We start from the raw sequence: 18,462 nt of genomic DNA, 5'->3' as shown, positions 1-18,462 counted from the left end.
GATGCTCGGTTTCTCAAAGAAAGGCTCATGCGCCTATACAATTAATTTCCTCTTCTCGGCAAACCAATCAGGTAGGGTTCCATTAGCATTTATTGATTATTTAGTGTCATTAAATGTGTTCCCCCTCCTTATCCCCCTTACTCTTTCTTCCCTATTTGTTCCTGTCTCTAGTTGGTAACATTTAACGATACACAAACAGATATTTTTTAACGCGGTAATGAAATTCCAAACGATGAAAGAAAGAGAGAAAAACAAAGAGAGAGAGAAATAAAGAGAGAGAGGGAGAAAATACGTGAACAGAAAGACTCCTCGGTGTAGACGAAAGACGATGACGCTATTGTTTCACCGTATATGGAACGAAAAACGGTCTGCTGTCGTCGGCAAACGTTCGGAATGTAAATGAAGATCATTACATGTCTCGAGTAAGTGAAAATTCATACGACAATGTTATCGATAGCGAGCTAATTCCGATAACGAAAGTTATTTCTTTTTGTTTTTAAGAAAAATCCGATGAAAATGAAACAATTAGCAAGTAGATATTTTGTTACGTGTCCTAGAACGTTTTTCTTCACCCGCGGATTTTTCGATATACACGCGTAAATACATAAAGTCGGTGTGTAGGTATCCGTAAAACACGAGGACGCCAGTCTGTCTCGGGACCAGGAATGGGATTAGAAAGCACGTCAACTCTCCGTGGGTCACGTCACCCGGATCGAGATATCGTCGTGTTTTATGTGCACCACTCTGATCTACAGTCTTTTTCTTAAATGGTATTCTTTAGATAAGAATCAAAAGAGGTATCGATTGTTGATAAGAGTGGAGCAAATATTATGGGGTAGATTAGTTCGAAGATATTACTCTATTTTATGGCAAATGAATCCCTCAATATTGCGATTAGAATTTAATCGAATAAAAATGATTATTTCTAATTTTGATGTAATCAATGATCAAAAATGATGTTTTTGAAAGAGCCTGTACGATACGGGTTGTTTAATACACATACACGTGCGCACGCGCACACACGTTAAATCTTCTTGTGTGTTCCTATCGAAGTTGTGTCGGGTTGGTCTCTTACATAGAAACGTAATGTTGAACGCACAGACCGGCTTCGTCCGTAGGGCGAGTCTCGAGACACGAGAGGGGTCAAAGGTCGAACGAACGAAGAAAAATGCACGCAAACGTAAGCGAAGGATATATAGCGTGGCTTGTACATGCGCGAAATAGCTCTTACATATCTACTACTATATTTTTTCATACATATATATTATATTATATACGTATACAGAGTGTTTCAATTTAAATGATATCATCAAATATCTCCAATCCTATTTGTTTATATAATAACACACTAATAATTAAATCAAAAGTTGTTATATTTTTTGACAAAAATTTATCGCGTATTTCAACTATCTCTTATTGTTAGAGAACACTTTTATTAAAAAAAACATAAAATATATCAATTTTTTTCATGATAATCAATATTACAAGCCTAACGAATGTTTCAGAGAATGCTAATCCTGCAAGCACCTACAGCAAATCTTTTCGTCAATTTTTCACCGATCTATGTGTTCATTGAAATTTAACAATGTGTAGATCAATATTACAAATTATTCTATATATATATATACAAATCATAGAAATTAAAAAAGAAATAATTACAGCAAAAACTGATGATCGCATTGATATTTTTTACGATGTTTGTTAGTTTTAAAATATCGAATTCTATTAAAAATAATTGTTACGAGTTATTTACCTTGACAAAAACGTCCCTTATGATACGATTTGCAAGACACAGGAAATTTTTCCATCAAAAGCATAGCAACTTTTATTCGAAACAATTTGCTTATGACACAATAGAATGGGAGATATTTGGCCATATTATATTTAAATGAGACACCCAGTATATATATAAGATATATGTAGAGTAAGTATGGTATAAGAATCGTGGCATATACAGTGACACACCCACTTTAATACGTACCGGAATGCATTCGCATTTGATGCAGTACATAACTCCAAAAGGCGGGCCCAAATCCGCGAACCAGGTAGATCCCAACTCGCGAATCTGCTTACCGAAAGTGCATTCTGTAACAGAAAAAAAAAAAAAAATAAAACTGTGTGTATTTTTCCATTAGAATGATTTTCAATTAGATTAAAACGAGTGTTACGTTAATAATAATAAACATCGCGTCATCACGCGCCGGATATTCCTTGCTACTGACGCAATTTGTAAACTAAAGCATAACGTAATCGGGAATTCTTAAATTTAAGTATAACGTAATCGGATTCTCTGCTTACCTCTCTCCTCTCTCTCTCTCTCTCTCTCTCTCTCTCTCTCTCTGTAGCAGAGAGCATATTCATCGTTCGAGTAAGTATTATCTTAAATATGCATCGCGCGTTGCTTTTCAATAACTCAAAGTGCGCATGTTCGGTTACGATCAAAGAATACCGATTATTACAAATGTGTTTCTATTCGTTGATCATTTCCGAGCTTAGTCGATAACACAAAAAGGTGTATCTACTCGTGAGGATGGTGCCGATGATGGACAAAAAGAGACAAACAAAGAGAAGGAAAAGAAAGGTGCCAGGTGAAAGATGGCAAAAGACTAGATAAATCTGTTTGAGTAACACTCTGCAACAAGGTCGTCCTCACCTGTAAAAATGACACTCCCTTACACTTTCTTTTTCTTCTTTCGCGAAAGAAAAAAATATAGATGAATGGAAGGGATGAAAGGCGAGTCCTAGCATATGTCACCGGGTAAAAATCTTCTTTTTTTTCTTTCTCTCTCTCTCTCTCCCTCTCTTTCTCTCATTTTTTTTCCCACGTAAAAATAAGTCGAACGAAAACGAGCCCTTCCAGAAATAACAATATCCTCAAATTGTAATATCTGTACTTAAATTTTTCTACAAAAATACATAAGTGTAACCAATTAAGATAATACTTTAATTGCATAAAATCTATTTTATTTTTTTTTCGTCAAACTATTATCGAGAACATTTTATTTTATTATATTTTCTGATATATTATTATTATTATTATTATTATTATTATTTAAAAAAATAACATAATTTTATGCTTTAAATTAAAAAATTTATAACATAATTTGATAATGATAATTTCATCATTTCAATAATTAACTCTTTTATTTAAATGTTTATTTTATTAAATTAAAAAGATAATATTCGATATTTTTGTACTTTTTCCTATTTAGAAAAAAGACTTGCATGTATAATGTGTTACAAAAGTATTCGTACTGCTTATTTTAAACAATTTATATCTGTTTATAATGCAATGTTTTCAGATTCTTATACACAGAAACATATTTTAGTATTATTGAACTTACAAATTGATACAAATTATATTACTAAAAAGTATTGGTTTCACAGGAGTATGTCTAATCGTCTCAAAAGCATTACAAAATGCAAAGGAAGGCTAACTAAGCAGTACTTACAAAAATATTCATTACATTTTTATTATATTTTTTTTTTATAGATACGAATACTCATGTAAGATCAATTTTGTTAAAATTTATGTAAAATTATATCTCCCAAAGAAAGAATAAAATATTTCTTTTGCAATAAAATTAATATCAATTTAAGAATTTGATAATCTTTAAATTGATTTCGGTTAAGAGAAATTTGGAAGTTTTCATTTTAAATTTTTTAAATTTACAATGGAAACAGGTAGGAATACTCTTGTGACTCACTGTTTATATATATTTATGTACATAAGAGGACGAGTGCTAAACGTTATGTAATTGTCTTTGATCGTGCGCGTGACTACACAGCACACGTTATCGTCAATGTTAAATAGGATCAGATGTTTGTGACTTAACGCATAAAAAAAGCTCAATTAAGAAATGAAAATAATAATTATTCTCTCTCTCTCTTTCTCTCTTTTTTTCTCTCTTTTTTTCTCTCTCTTTCCAATATTCGTACCCTTTAGATTAGAAGCTTTGAGACAAGTTGAAATTTGACGATAATAAATTGCAAAATTTTCTAATACTGCGTCACGATGCTTACGAGTCAAAAGAATATAAGAAGAAAAAGAAAGATAGAAAGAGAGAGAGAGAGAGAGAGAAAGAGAATGCGTCGAGAAAGACGGAAAGAAAAGAAAGAGAGACAGCGAGGCTCGTTGCACGAGGTCGTTGCACTGGCCGTACTAAGTCGTTCTAAGCGCAGACTCGGTTCTAAGCAACCAGGAGCCAGAGAGGAGAACCTCGACACGCCACCGTATCGCAAATATGCGAGTTGAGTTGTGCAGCTCTTGTTCTTTCTTTCTTTCTTTCTCTATTCTCTATTTTTTATATTTTTTTCTTTTTTTTCTTAGTTACGTTAAGCCTAAAAAATAATCAAAGAAACGGTAAAAAAGAAAAGGCGTTGTTTTCCATAAAAAAAAAAAAAGAAATAAGATGGCAATATCAGAGATCATCGTTTTGATTCCATCTATCTTTCTCTATTCAAAATATAATGGATTTTAACTCATGTCAGTACGATAATCAAATAACTCATACAAATATGGTGGTTGTCCAAATCAGATTCAGCTTTCCTCGACTTTCATCAAGAATTCCAGGAACACATTTGCTGTTCTTCTAGCAAGAGCACTATTCTCAGAGAGGGAGAAAGAGAGAGAGAGAGAGAGAGGACGGGTTAAAGAGGGCTGCTGTGACTGAGGAGGGCTGCTATGAATGTTCACACCGAGAGAGTTCGATGAACTTTGTTCGAATATCTAACAGGAGAACTCGGGGAATATTATTTCGGTTGAAAAGCTCTCGTCGATACGTGGAAAATCTGAGATGGCAAAATTTACTTTTCATTTTCTTTCCGAAACGAAAAATGTTAAAGTCGAAATACGTACTGTGTGAGAGAGAGAGAGAGAGAGAGGTGTAATAAGAGATAACATTGGTGATATTTAAATCATGGCCGCATTTAAAGCAGACTTTTTACGAGTCCAATCGAAAGAGACTATGTAACGCCATGAGTACGTCCTCGACTCGCTACTAAAATAAATAATATGCCTTCGTGAAAATACGAAATATACGAAATGTAGAAACACGTGCTACTTCCGCTTACGAATTTTATATCACCATTCCGTTCCGTACAAAAAAAAATATATCTTACGCTCAATTAACAAAAATCCAAAATTCCAAGTGCAAGATCTTCAAAGTAATTAAATAATAATTTTTAATGTTACTTATCAAAATTCCAAGTGCAAGATCTTAAAAGTAATTAAATATTAATGACGAATAATAGTTTTTAATGTTACTTATAATTTTCGTTAAAGATGTCAATAATTTTACAAAATGAAAACGCGACTTTTGTTAATATAAAAAATTATTAAAATAAAAATCAGTAAGTCATTTTAATTTAAAAAAATAATTAAATTTTGTAATCTTTTATATATATGGAATTTTTATGAACCTCAAGGTAACTTTAGAAAAAAGTACCATGTAATATCTCCATGATTTTGATGTAGGAGTCCTAAATATATTAAAATTTACAATAATGTCAATTTTGTTTTGTCAAATTTGCGAATAATAAGAAAAATAGGGAAAAATTGTTAGTTTTTATTGGCACGTTTACCCCTCGGGTCTCTAAAGAGGCTCAACTACGAATGTCGCACAGTGAGACAGTGTTGCAGAGTTGAAGATTTTATTATTAGAGATATTTTCAACAAAAAATAAACCTTCTCATATCGATATTAAACTTACTTATTAACAAACATTATTAACATTTTATTATATATACCGGACGAATCACATCATGCAAAATAGCAATGATAAATACAGACAAATGTTTTTTAATCCTATTCAAAGTTAATATTATCAATGAATGTAATTACTTACCATGCTTCCGTAATCAACGTAATATGTAATTATATATAGAAAAAAAACTCAATAAAGAACAACGTAATAAATATGAAGTTATGATTTTTGTCATAAGCGCTCGTATATTACGCGAAACACTGTGGACGTTTCTACGAAAAATCCTACGAAATTTACAGAAATCGTATCAAAACAAGAAGGAGAGAAAAATAGAGAGAGGGAGAGAGAGAGAAAGAGAACGAATCTGGGATAAAGTTAAAGATAGCTACCGACTTTCGTTCTTTTTCTTTTTATCTTTTTTTCTCACCTCGGCACAGATGTTCGTGGAAGATCTATAAGGTCAATCAATATGGTAGCAAGAGACGTGACGCAAAACGTTCCTTACGTAAATACAGAGAACATACGGAGTATAAAAAATCAGCTGTGTATTCGCGAATACAGGGTGTCTCAAAAGTTATGGATCGTTTCAAATAAAACAACAAATTTTACTCAAAGTTATCCGATTCTCTACCGTTTTCAAGTTACACATGTATCGTTCCATTTGCGTTTTAATTCTAATCAAACGAAGTTGTCATCGATGGTATAAATTAGACCGAAAGAAAAAGGTTATTAGCATTTTATTAAAAAAAAAAAAACAATAAAAAGTAAACTTAATTGAAAATCTTATTTTTATTTCCTTATTCTCGAGAGTCTGAAATTTAGAGGTTAGTTTTTGTTGAACATATTTGTTACACGTCATTTTACACATTTTTTATGGAATTATTTTCTAAAACAAAAGTTAACGTTAAAAAGCTATTGATTCGATTGCATTTTTTAAATTTTTATTTCGTTTTAATGAAATGATAGTCATTAATTACAAAAATGATTTATAAACTTGGAAACGATAAAAAATCGGATAAAATATAAATAAGATATTATTTGATTAAAAATGACTTCCTCTATTACCTTCTTTTCGTTTGACCCACGACTTTTGAGACACCTGGTAATATATGAATGTATATAACATTCTTTCAAAATCATTCAAATATTAAATCCGAATTCCAGGACAACTGTGTGGTCTCATAAGTTATAATTTATAGGACGAAAGCACAAATCTTTCTTCCTTCTTCTTCTTCTTCTTCTTCTTCTTCGGGCTTGCTTGCTTGCTTGCTTGCTTGCTTGCTTAGGGGCAGATGATGCTTATATTTGTTTCTGGCAGACGAACAAGTTTACTTGGGTCAAAAGATAAATTTCATCGAAGAAGATAAATGTTGTCTATAAATATTCATGCCTTCGGGAGAGAGGGGGAAATCATCATCTCGAAGAAAATGAGATGAATGATCGGTAAGAAGAAACGTAGGAGTATAATATCTTCGATGACGATGACTCGTACTACGACCAATGATGATGACGATGATGAAAATGACGATGATGACGACGACGAAGAAGAAGCATCGATCGAACTGTGAAAAAGATTCAACAAAAAAGAAAAAAGGAAAATGGAAATTAGAAAAATAAACAAAAAGAAGACTCGTCGAGAAGGCTTTAATTTTTCTGGACGCAACACGTTAACAGAGATAAGCTTGCAAGATTCTCTCTCTCTCTCTCTCTATCTCTTTCTTACTTGCGTATTCGAGTGCTAGCAGGTACGACCGGCTCGTCCTCGTGGTTTATAGATAGCCGAGACACGCAGAAAGAGAGAAAGAGAGACGTACGACGACGACGTCGAAGAAGTCGCGAGGAAAGTCGCCTACGTGTCTGCCCACTTACAGCCTCTCATCGTCTTCGTCTTCTTCGTCTGCTGCTGTGGGACTTTACGGAGAAAAATTCTGTCGAAAAGATTCGAGCCATGGCTGTCCAAGAACGACCTTATCCACTACGTACGAATGAACGGACGAACACTGACGCTACTACCTCCTTTACAACATTTTAAACAAGTTAGTTGCATAAGAAGAAAAGAGTAAACACCTGCTGCTCTTCCTTTTCTATCATTTTTAAATGGCTCCTTAGGGGAAGAACTTTGTTCAAACTTTGTATCTTTGGTCTTTGGTCTTTGGTCTTTGCTCTTAAAAGGACACGTGCCCCAAACCTGGCAAGGTATGTCCATACCTGCTTACGTACTTAGGTACTCTGGGGAAAGAGAAAGGAAGAGAGAGAGAGAGAGAGAGAAAAAGAAAGAGAGTTGGTAGTGAGTGGCTGTATATCACCGTGCCGGCCAATCTGAAAGAGCAAACGAGAAAAAATAGCGTCCGAAAATCGAGCTGCACACGGAGCTTGTTCGAGACGAGTTGCACAGCTCGCACTTGTATCGACCACTTCCATACTCCTCCTCCTCTTCCTTCTTCTTCTACTTCTTCTTCTTCTTCTACTTCTTCCTCTTCGTCGCCCCATAACAAGAAAGAGAGAAACTTCTTTTACATTTAAGACAAGAGGTTTAACAATACTCGATCCAATTGTGATTTCGAACACGAAGAAAAAAAGATTAGAAATGCGAACATAAGGAAACTGATTATCGTTATTGAAAATAATCTCATATAGATACCAAACCAGACATATCTGTAGATTATAAAAACCACAAAAAAAACGACTACGGTAGAATTTAAGTCTCCTATGCATTGAACAAATATAGGATGCCTCAATTTTAATTATATAAGATCATATATATGATTTTATTAGCTTTATAAACAAATATTTCAAATAAATCTTACTATATTCTTAGAAAGTAATTTAATGTATATTGCAACTATTTTATAGAGGATATTATTGTCATGATATAAAAGTTATAACAATTGTTTAAAATGGTAATCGATATTTTAAGCTAAATAAAAGTTGTAGAAAATATCAATACGCGTCCAGGAAATACCTACAGTGTATCTTTTTAGCGATATTTCATCAATATACACCAATATTACAAAATATTTAATGATTGAAATCACGAAAATTAAAAAAGACAAAAATTTCAACCTCTGAACTGCGAAATTAAGTTTTAAAAATTCCCAACAGGGTGCGTAATTAAAATCATAAATTTTACGTAAAACGAGGAAGGATTACATTTTTATTTGATAAAAAATTAACAATTCATTCTTAAAAAGATTATTGCTACTAAAAATTTTAAAATTATGAAAAAATGATAAAACTCAAAGAAGAATAATTAAAGAAAGAAAATAAGATTTTTAAGAAATTCGATTGATTTCAGTGTGGTATTTTTCAAAGCAAGATACTACACAAGGTAGCATTTCGCAAGTCATACATCAATATCGTGACTCCTTGCAGATTCCATTTCTTGAGCAGACGCCACATCTTCGTGTGGATTTTCTTTTAGTGGTGTAGCTGGTATAAGGTTCTGAAAATGTTTGCGTAGGTTTTGCAACTGTAGTTGGTCGACCAATTTTCGAAATTCGTGTTTGCTGCATTGCATATTCTTCAATAATTTGCTCAACACATTTGAGCAAAAAATTTAGTTGATTTAATTTTCTGCTATTTTTTAATAATATCGAAATATTTTGTAATAAGATCGAAAATATTTAGTCATACCATTTAAATTGAAACATCCTGTATATATACACACATATGTATATAACCCTCGAAATGTATGCAGCACTGAACGTGTTGCAGGTTGACACACTCGCTTAATGTTTTATTGCGAGTTCGATAACAATGTCGCTTTGTTCACTCTTTCTCTTTCACTCGTTTGCTCGAGCTCACAAGCATGCGGTGTAACTAAAGCGGCATCGGTTTCTGTTTAGGACCGGTATTTTCTACTTGGTCGAAATAAATTTAACTGTCACTTAAAGTCCGTAAAGAGAGCAAAGAAGAAAGTGTCTTTTTCCTATTGGATACATTTTCTGTAAAATTTCGAAATGAAGAGAATATGTCGAATCTTAAAAAAAAAGAAACGTAATTCACATCTAAACCAACATAGTTGTACATAACCTCACAAATTTGATTATTATTTTCCGCGAAAATAAATATCTTAGAGTCTCTGAAAAATATTTCTAGAAGAATATTCTAGAAATATATAGAAAAATATAAATATATCTAAATATATTCTAGAATATATAGAAAAATATATCTATTTTCTATTAACAGAAAAAAATATCGAAGAAATGAAAGAAGTTGTGCAAAAAACATGGCTCCATTGAAAGCCATCTATAACAAGGAGGTCACAAAGTCCTTGATACACCCTTAATCAGCCACGGACAAGAACTGGATGTGAAAGAAAAGAAAAATCTATAGTCGAACGGACGCCAATCGATACCCTTCTACGTTTTCAAGTGTTCAACTTATAAGTACATATAACGAGGAAATGCGTACAAGTGAATCGTGACAAGGTCTGCTTGATCAATTCAGCTATTATTCAGTAAAAATTGATTTTGATCGATTAATGTGATCCTAGCATGGTAAAAGTCAACTATTCTTTTAAATAGCAATGTGTCTGGAGGCAAGGCATTCAGAAGTAGATTGACGGGAAAGAAGTGTTCGATCTTTCGAGAGAAAGTAAAACATGGTAGAGAGGAATATATGTATAAGGAAAGAAGAAGAAGAAGGGACATCAGAAAAGGAAGAAAGTGTTGAAGAAGGAAGAGAAGAAGAAGAAGAAGAAAAAGAAAAAGAAATCGTGGTCGTTCACTGTCGTCGAGACGGCAACCGGCGATGCAATGCCGAGTGGCGAGTGCTATATATAGGCGGCCCTGAGTGTGCAAAAATCACCCTACAAAAATCTGGATCAAGGGGCCATTCACTAAGCATGCCAAGTACCGTGGTACGTCTGGTGTACCCTGTGCAGGATACACTAGTCCTCCGCCACCTCCTCCCCCACTTCCTTTCCTTCTTCGTCATTTCCTTGTCATGCTCCACCTCGTCGTTTGTCACAACCACTTGAAGGACGAGCCGTATAAGTGTATTCAAATCTAAATCGAGATCATTCGCGCGAATAAGAATATGCAAAGTTTCGATGAGATCCTCGTAAATTGAAAAAAGAATTTTTGGAATACTAGAAGAGCCAGTTAAAAAGAACCAATCGTTTATCGTCGATGCAATCTACAATCTAATATACCAACTTCCACGCAAACGAATATACAAGAGTACATTTCGTACATATGGGAAGAATTGGCCATGAGCTTAACTTATATTCCACAAAAATGTATTTTATACAGATAATATACATATACTTTATTATCGTAAGAGAATATTATTAGACGATTTAGTTCAAATATGTTTCTAACAAAATATACAATTCTCGGCAGGTACCGGAAAATAACAAAGATGACCGATTTTCAAAGATTGGTCAAAGAATAAGACTCTTAGAGAGAGGATAGTCTTCTTTAGTAGATAAGTCACTGGAATAAAAATTACAGTGCACGAAGTTGCTATGAATTACGAATGATAGCGGTAGCACAGGCACTGAGTCTAATATTCTCTTCTCAAGTTTATCAACTACGTATTAATATGTGCACGTCTCTCGATATCGGTAAATACAAGATTACTTTTCCTACTTCTAACTATAAAATCGAGTTTAATATATTCTTAGCATGAGGAAAAAAGAAATGCACAAAAAATAAATACTTTTGCCCAATGCTAACAGTCTTTTCTCTATCTGTCACGATCATAAAGATGATCTCCGGAATAATAAGTTACTTTAGCTTCGTCATCATTGGGTGACTTAGCGATGATATTGATCAGCATGAACCACGTCTATCATGAGAAAACTTGGAGTAGGTATATATTTGCACGTAGAACACGTCATAGTCAGATCCTTGCTACCGATACTCTCTTGGCTACAGGCCTGGCTGAATAAGAAGCAGAACATGAAGAAAAAGAAGATGAACATGAGGAAGAAAAAGAAAATCAAAGAAAAAATAAGAAGAAGAAGAAGAGTCACGGTTGAAGAGCAAACGGCCGAAAGAGAAACCTCATGGTTCTCTTCTGCCACTCGTAGAATGCGTTACTTGGTATCAGAGAGTCGGTTGTCCTGTGTATTTCGGGCGGTACGGGCCAGTGCACTACCCCTACTACTTGGACGTGTACATCTTACGTGGTATACCTTTCGCATAATATAACCAAAGTAGAGACGCCGATCTTCATCTTTTCTCGTAGTAGAAAGTAAAGCTCCAATTAACATGAGAAATATATATATTTCCATGTGGACAAAAGGGAACATGTCTATCCTATACCGATGAACTATCGCATCGCAAAGATCAAAGATCCCTCACGCTGCTTAAAGATTTTTATAGATCAAGTGGTACCATCGTTAAACTTGAAATTTATTCAAACTACCTCTCAGTATTAACAAATTATTCATTTCTATTTACAAAGACTAAGATTTTCGTTAAAAACAATAGTAGAGTAACGGTACCGAATATGAAACATACATATGCTTGATATGTGAGATATTAAAATATTTCTACGAGGAAAGACTATAATATTGCAGAAATTTTTCAAACGAAAGTTCACATGAGATTGTCGTTCGCGTAGTAAATATTGTTTCTATAAGACACTATTAACAATAAGTTTTTGTAATTAATTATGAAAACGTTTCGTATAAAATTAAAAGTTATTGATCAGTTTCTTCATTAGCTTTAAATCTTATTAAAATATTCTATTATCGTTTAAATTAAACATTAATAAATAATTCTCATGATCAGATACTTTTTATTATCGAACACAGGATATGAAATACTTGTGAAATATAGACGAAAAGAGAGAGCAAACTGGCAAGGAAGAAAGTTCCGAATTAGATTTGGATAACGATACAAAATGTTTATTTTGTTTGCATTTTTGTTCTTCATGTTGGTGTACAATGGGTTCTATGCATCACATGCTACAAATAGATCCATGAATAATATAGTGAGACTACTGATGCTACCTTTATATATCTAAATTGTTTTAAAAAAGCAATGAAACTAAATGAAAATTTAAGCTTTTAATTTTAATTTTAAACAGACTCTTATTTTAAGAGTGATCTTAAGTTAAGATCATTAATTTTGTATTTTTTAAAATATTTTCGTATTTTTATAATAAATAGAAGTATCTATGTAACTAATATCTTTTTTAAGTATGCATAAATAAATAACAAATATAGTAATACTAAAACTTCTTTTAAGTTTTCTTTTTCTATTTCCTGATATTTAATCAATAGATTTTGATGTAAAAGTATATTTTGATATACAGATCGTTTAATTAATATGTACAAGCGCGCACAGCAGGATTCCTCATGAAATAACCAAGAGAAAATAATATAAAATTTCTTCGTTCAAAACTTTATTTTCGAGAAAATCAAGTTTGAAAATCCATTCCGTTTAAATCCGATTTTTGATAGGATATAAACATATAAAAATTATTCTGTTTGTAAATGACACTCTGGAACTTCTATTTTGTTATATATTATATCTATATATGTTTTTTATAATAATATAAATATGTATACTTATGCATATATTGTATTGAAAATGTTTTAACAAATAGTATTTATATATCATAATATTGTTATTTGCATGAATTTTTATTGCCATATTAATTTTTCCCCTTAAAATTCAATCTGTTCTTCCATACTAAATCCTTGCGAAGTACAACTTTTTAAACGGCGATAACGATGAAATTTTATGAAACGTTATGAAAAGAGAAGATGCATAGAAGTAGGGAGAGGAGGGAGAGAGGAAGAGAGTGAGATAGAATCCACAATCGATCAACAGTTGAACGAAATTATGTGGAAGGTCTAGTATTAGTGAAATGTGATGTGATGTATGTGTGTGTTTGTGTGAGAGAGATAAATCGATCGATAGTTGAGTGTTTGATGTTAAATTAATCTTAAATGATTGTTAATTAATCGAAAAATGTATATTGTTATCTAAAAACACGGAGTATAAATTCGACGTACCGTCCTCTTCGAAATTCACCGTTAGACTGGCTCATTGTCCTCTATGAAAGTCAGTTAAAATTCTTCTATCGATTGTTGTTTATATGACTTTACGAATATTATTTTCATTATACGTATACACGTATCCTTTGGAAAGTCATATAAACAACAATCGATAGAAGAATTTTAACCGACTTTCATAAAGGACAATGCTTCAGTTTACTGTTGGATTTCGAAGAGGACGGTACGTCGATCTTATATTCCGTGCTTTTAGACTACAAAATACATTTCCTTCGATTAATTAACAATCGAATTAACAAATTTGAGGTATGTCTAATACTCTTATGTACTCCACTAATATTTTGGATCGTTTAAATTAAAATATATTTGTTTTAACGTTCCTGGTCAGTAATAGCTTCGAGTTAAGAATTTTCATTTAATAAATTATCAGATTGAAATAGTTTAATGTTCGAAATATATTAATAAATATGTCATTTATTCGTTCATGATTAGTACCTATATTTTTCATGTAATTTTACATGCTTAAAAATACGTAAAAATCGATGAATCAAACAATAACGAGCTTTCATATTCAGTGCCATTACCCTATATCGTAAAGCGTACCTTAATATCTCTTAATCAAGATGTTGACTACCACGTCATACCCATTTTCATTTCTCTTTCTTGGAAATCATTTTTATAAAGAAATCACGCAATCATCATCAATTCGCTCGAATTTTCTTAAGGAAATCCTGAAAGAGAAGAGAGTCCATTTCGTTTCTTACAAATGTTAATAAATCGGGGGCACCAACTCAGAGATTCCTTGTAATTTTGTACTTGTTGTAAATTTCTCCATCTCTCTCTCTCTCTTTTCCCCTCTTTCTTTCTCTTATTCTTTCTTTCTTATACTGTCAAGGATCTGAGAGACTACGGGGTCGTCAGTCATCGTGCTTTAGAGTCAACATTAATACTCTCGTTCTTTCCTCAGTCTTGCATCTGCCCGACTGGTCGTGTTAAATAACTCGAATGATCGCGAAGGATTTAACCGTCACGCGTTCCGCTCTTTATAGTAAAAGCGTCGGCGTGCGTAAGCACAGAATGCGCTCTACGCTAAACGCAAAAAGTCCGAAAATAAAAGCCCCGGCTTTCCGATTATTCCTTCGTTCCACAACCTAAAACAATTTGGCTAATTTTTCCAATTTTTTAATCTTCGATAAAGAAGAAAGAGAAATTGATAAAAAAAATAAAAATGAATTTTTCTTAATCTCAGAATTGTGTACTATAAAAAATAAGTTAAGCCTATGCAACATTGTAGATAATAGTATAAAGAAAATATGATGTAAATTTAATTAAAATCGATTCTGTAATTTCCGAGATATAGACTACACCAATTTGAAAAAAATAATTTAAAAAAAAACCCGAAAAGAAAATACCACGTCAACGTCTCATATATTACAATTCCTTACATTCTCTGCCGCGTTCGTTTAAAATTATAATAACTCAGTTAATATTCATTCGTTTTATCAGTTAATATTCGTTCGTTTAAAATTATAATAATTCAGTTAATAATATTGGCATGATTAAATTCTTAAAATATTTTTAAAAGTACAATTAATAAATCTAAACAAAAAACAAAAATTTCAATTTTTTGAAAATCTCAAAATGGCGTAATCCTTTTAAATAAAGAAAATTCGAAGTGAAATTACAAAAAAAATGGAACATTAAAGAACGTATGAACTCGTATTAAATTTTTCTCTATCAGTGAAACAAACTAACAGACGGTTAGAATAAACATTTGATTTGAAGACTAAAAGTCCATACACATTTAAAGCAAGCACGACATATTCGCGACATATTCTATCGTGTACGCCTACGTGATGTCATGCCCGCGTCAGAAATGCCGACCTTGCGGCTGTGGCTTTAAGTCAGTGCACGCGTAATGCGATGCATTCATATTGGCCAAGCCTTTCGACCGATCCCTCCTTGCTTCAAGCTCGAGCTGATAAGCATTGGTTACGATGAGCAAGCTGCCTTCTCTCCTAAGCTTATGATACTTACCTAAGGAATGAACATATATAAGCATGTATAAATAACAATAAGTATAATAATAGAGGACCCAAGAAATGAATGAGACTCCTCTCTATCTGCATACAACCAATCCATCTATCTTTTTCTTTTACGTGAAAAAACATTCATCGTCGATCATTTTTTATTCTTATCAACGGAAAAAGAATTATGCACCTTTTTTTATTAACCTAAATCATAGATCATTGCAGAATGATCAAGAGTTTTTACTTAAGAGAACAAATACCAGTAAAAAAAAGTCAAACGCAGAAACTGAGTTACGTTACCGAGATTTGTTGTGTCGTATCTTTACTGGTGTGTTTTGCAGCTGAATGTTTCGATTCACAACTGAGCGATACGAAACAAAAATTCACTCGATTCGAGAACAATTTTTTCTTTTTTTATATTGTAAATAAGAAATATATTGTATTGTTTTGAGAAACAACGGAATCGCTTGTTTAACATCTCATTACTGGTACTTAAAATTTGATCTTATGTATATGCAAGTAAATATTAATATATTTCTGGTCGAACTGAGAAAATCTATAAAAAAATCATATTGAGTTTATGTTAAAGAAATTAAAGTCTGTCTACGATCAGACTTGCCTAAGCTATACATCGATTGAATTCTTTGCGTTGGCAGCACGTATCAAATTGTCGAGCCAAAAGATTCTCATGATCGATCTCGATAATAATCGAAATAAGTATTAGATTGATGCAACAATACTTGCGACTTTTAAATATCAAATTTAATGACTTACGTGGTTTAAACGTTGAATATTTTTCATAGGATCTTAGAATATTTACAACTCTCTCATCTTTAAAGCTTTCATGTTATTAGGAAATTTTTCAAATCAATATTAAGATGTACATACATTAGTAGGTAACTTGTACGCTAACAGTCTCTTGGTTTGTTAGTCAAAAGCATGATTTCTATTTTAAACAGTTCTATTTTTAACAGTAAACTAATGTTTTTTTTCTAAGATTAATTTAAAGATTTTAAATGATCAATACTAAATAATGAGATCAATAGTATAAGTAAAAATCAGTAATACCAATTTTACTCTTTACAATAGTATATAATATAACAGTAACTAGATAAAAATTGAATTAGCAGAATTAATGCCAAAATGTATAATATAAAGAATACGAATGTTATTTATTTACATATAAAATATTAAAAATGTTTTCAATAAAGTAATACTTTATAATTTAATCTATTAAATACTAAGCAATTTTTCAGTTAAATACTAAACTTCAGTAAACTTAAGTAAAACTGAAAATACTAATATTAAATATAAAATTATAGTAACTTTTTCAGTAAATAATACCGCGAAAGTGTTATTTAAATTATTTATATTAAATATAAGATATCAGATATATTTTTTGAAATAAAAAGATACTATAGTATTATTTATTTTGTTATAAAATATCGAACATTTTTTCAATGGTGTTAAAATTTTAATTATAATCTAATAAACATTCCGAAATTCAGCTTATTAACCGACTCAATAGAAAAAATAACGCCAATTTGAAAAAGTAATAAAAAAAATGTTATTTTCCCATCAACTCGGCAATATTTTAGAAAAATATTTTCTGACGAAAAAGGACAAGGTATTGTGTAAAGTTTTCCTTTGAAAGAACGAGTTCAACGGTGTGAAGATGGACGCCGTGAATAAAGGCGATAATGAATAATACATGTGTGTGCAAGGCATTGGAAGAGAACCTCCGTTGGAATTAATCGGATCGATCGATCGATCGATTGATCGGCTACTAAGAATAAGGAAAAGACTGCGAACGATTCGATCCAAGGTTACGAATCGAGATCGTTCAACCGATATATACATTTCTTTGAACATTTACGATATAGGATTTCTTAAATTTTTTAAACTAACCCTATGAAAAAAATTCTCTTAAATTTTTTAAAGTAACCCTATGAAAAAAATTCTCTTAAATTTTTTAAAGTAACCCTATGAAATATATACACAAAATTAGTCGTTACTTTCAAAGTAATTTTCTTTTCTTTTCATTTTGGCTAGTCTTTAAAAATAAATTCTTTTCATTAGAAAATAGAACGCCGTTTGCATAAATTGTTGATATCGTTAAATACTTAGATATTATACTTCGAGTGGCTAGCAACCGACGTCGAGACAAATTCCACGCGAACCAAGAACACCATTCTTGACCGTGGATTAACCAAGTTACGCTGAATTCCTTTAGAAAAGTTGATTACTGCACGCATTACTCAAACTTCCGAATAAACATGTTTACCCGCACGATTCTTGGTATCTTTCATAGCAACATATGGTAGATAGAGAATCTCTAAGCCAATCTTAGATCGTGATTTAGAGATGTTAATTTATTTTTTTATTCAATCGTATAAACCTTGAATTTCTTCCTTAAGGAATCTTTACTTCTCTTATTGGTAGTTATTATCATTGAAATGTGAAGTATATAACGAGGAAATAAAAGTAAATCCAATAATAAGAGACTCGGGCATAAACGTTTACGAAAGATTCTTCGATCCTCTTAAGAAAAATTGTAGAATTTAGTCGAGTTTAATTAAGGTAATCCGTGATAATACGAAAGACCGGCTGACAAACGACGATAAATAAACCAATACGAGCCATTCGATTAACATTTATTTTTTTAGTAGAAATTTATTTATTAGGAATTTCATGAAATATTTTCATTTATATTAATTCGTAAAACAAGAAAACACGAGAGAGAGAGAATTTG

General features: G+C 32.0%; 1 protein-coding gene across 6 annotated transcripts in view; it reads right to left on the bottom strand.

Moving 5' to 3' along the window:
* The window catches only part of LOC122516149 (dorsal-ventral patterning protein Sog), a 52,516-nt gene that overhangs the window by 21,343 nt on the left and 12,711 nt on the right, over nucleotides 1–18,462 (bottom strand). For all 6 annotated transcript variants that reach the window (XM_043633726.1, XM_043633727.1, XM_043633722.1 and 3 more), the window contains one exon: nucleotides 1,982–2,085. In XM_043633726.1, the coding sequence (XP_043489661.1) occupies nucleotides 1,982–2,085 (104 nt within the window). The remainder of the gene's footprint in view (nucleotides 1–1,981; nucleotides 2,086–18,462) is intronic.

The sequence above is a fragment of the Polistes fuscatus genome, unplaced genomic scaffold, assembly GCF_010416935.1.
Source record: "Polistes fuscatus isolate 324 unplaced genomic scaffold, CU_Pfus_HIC Scaffold2, whole genome shotgun sequence".
Classification (NCBI taxonomy): Eukaryota; Metazoa; Arthropoda; class Insecta; order Hymenoptera; family Vespidae; genus Polistes; species Polistes fuscatus.
This window is presented reverse-complemented; position numbering and strand designations above follow the sequence as displayed.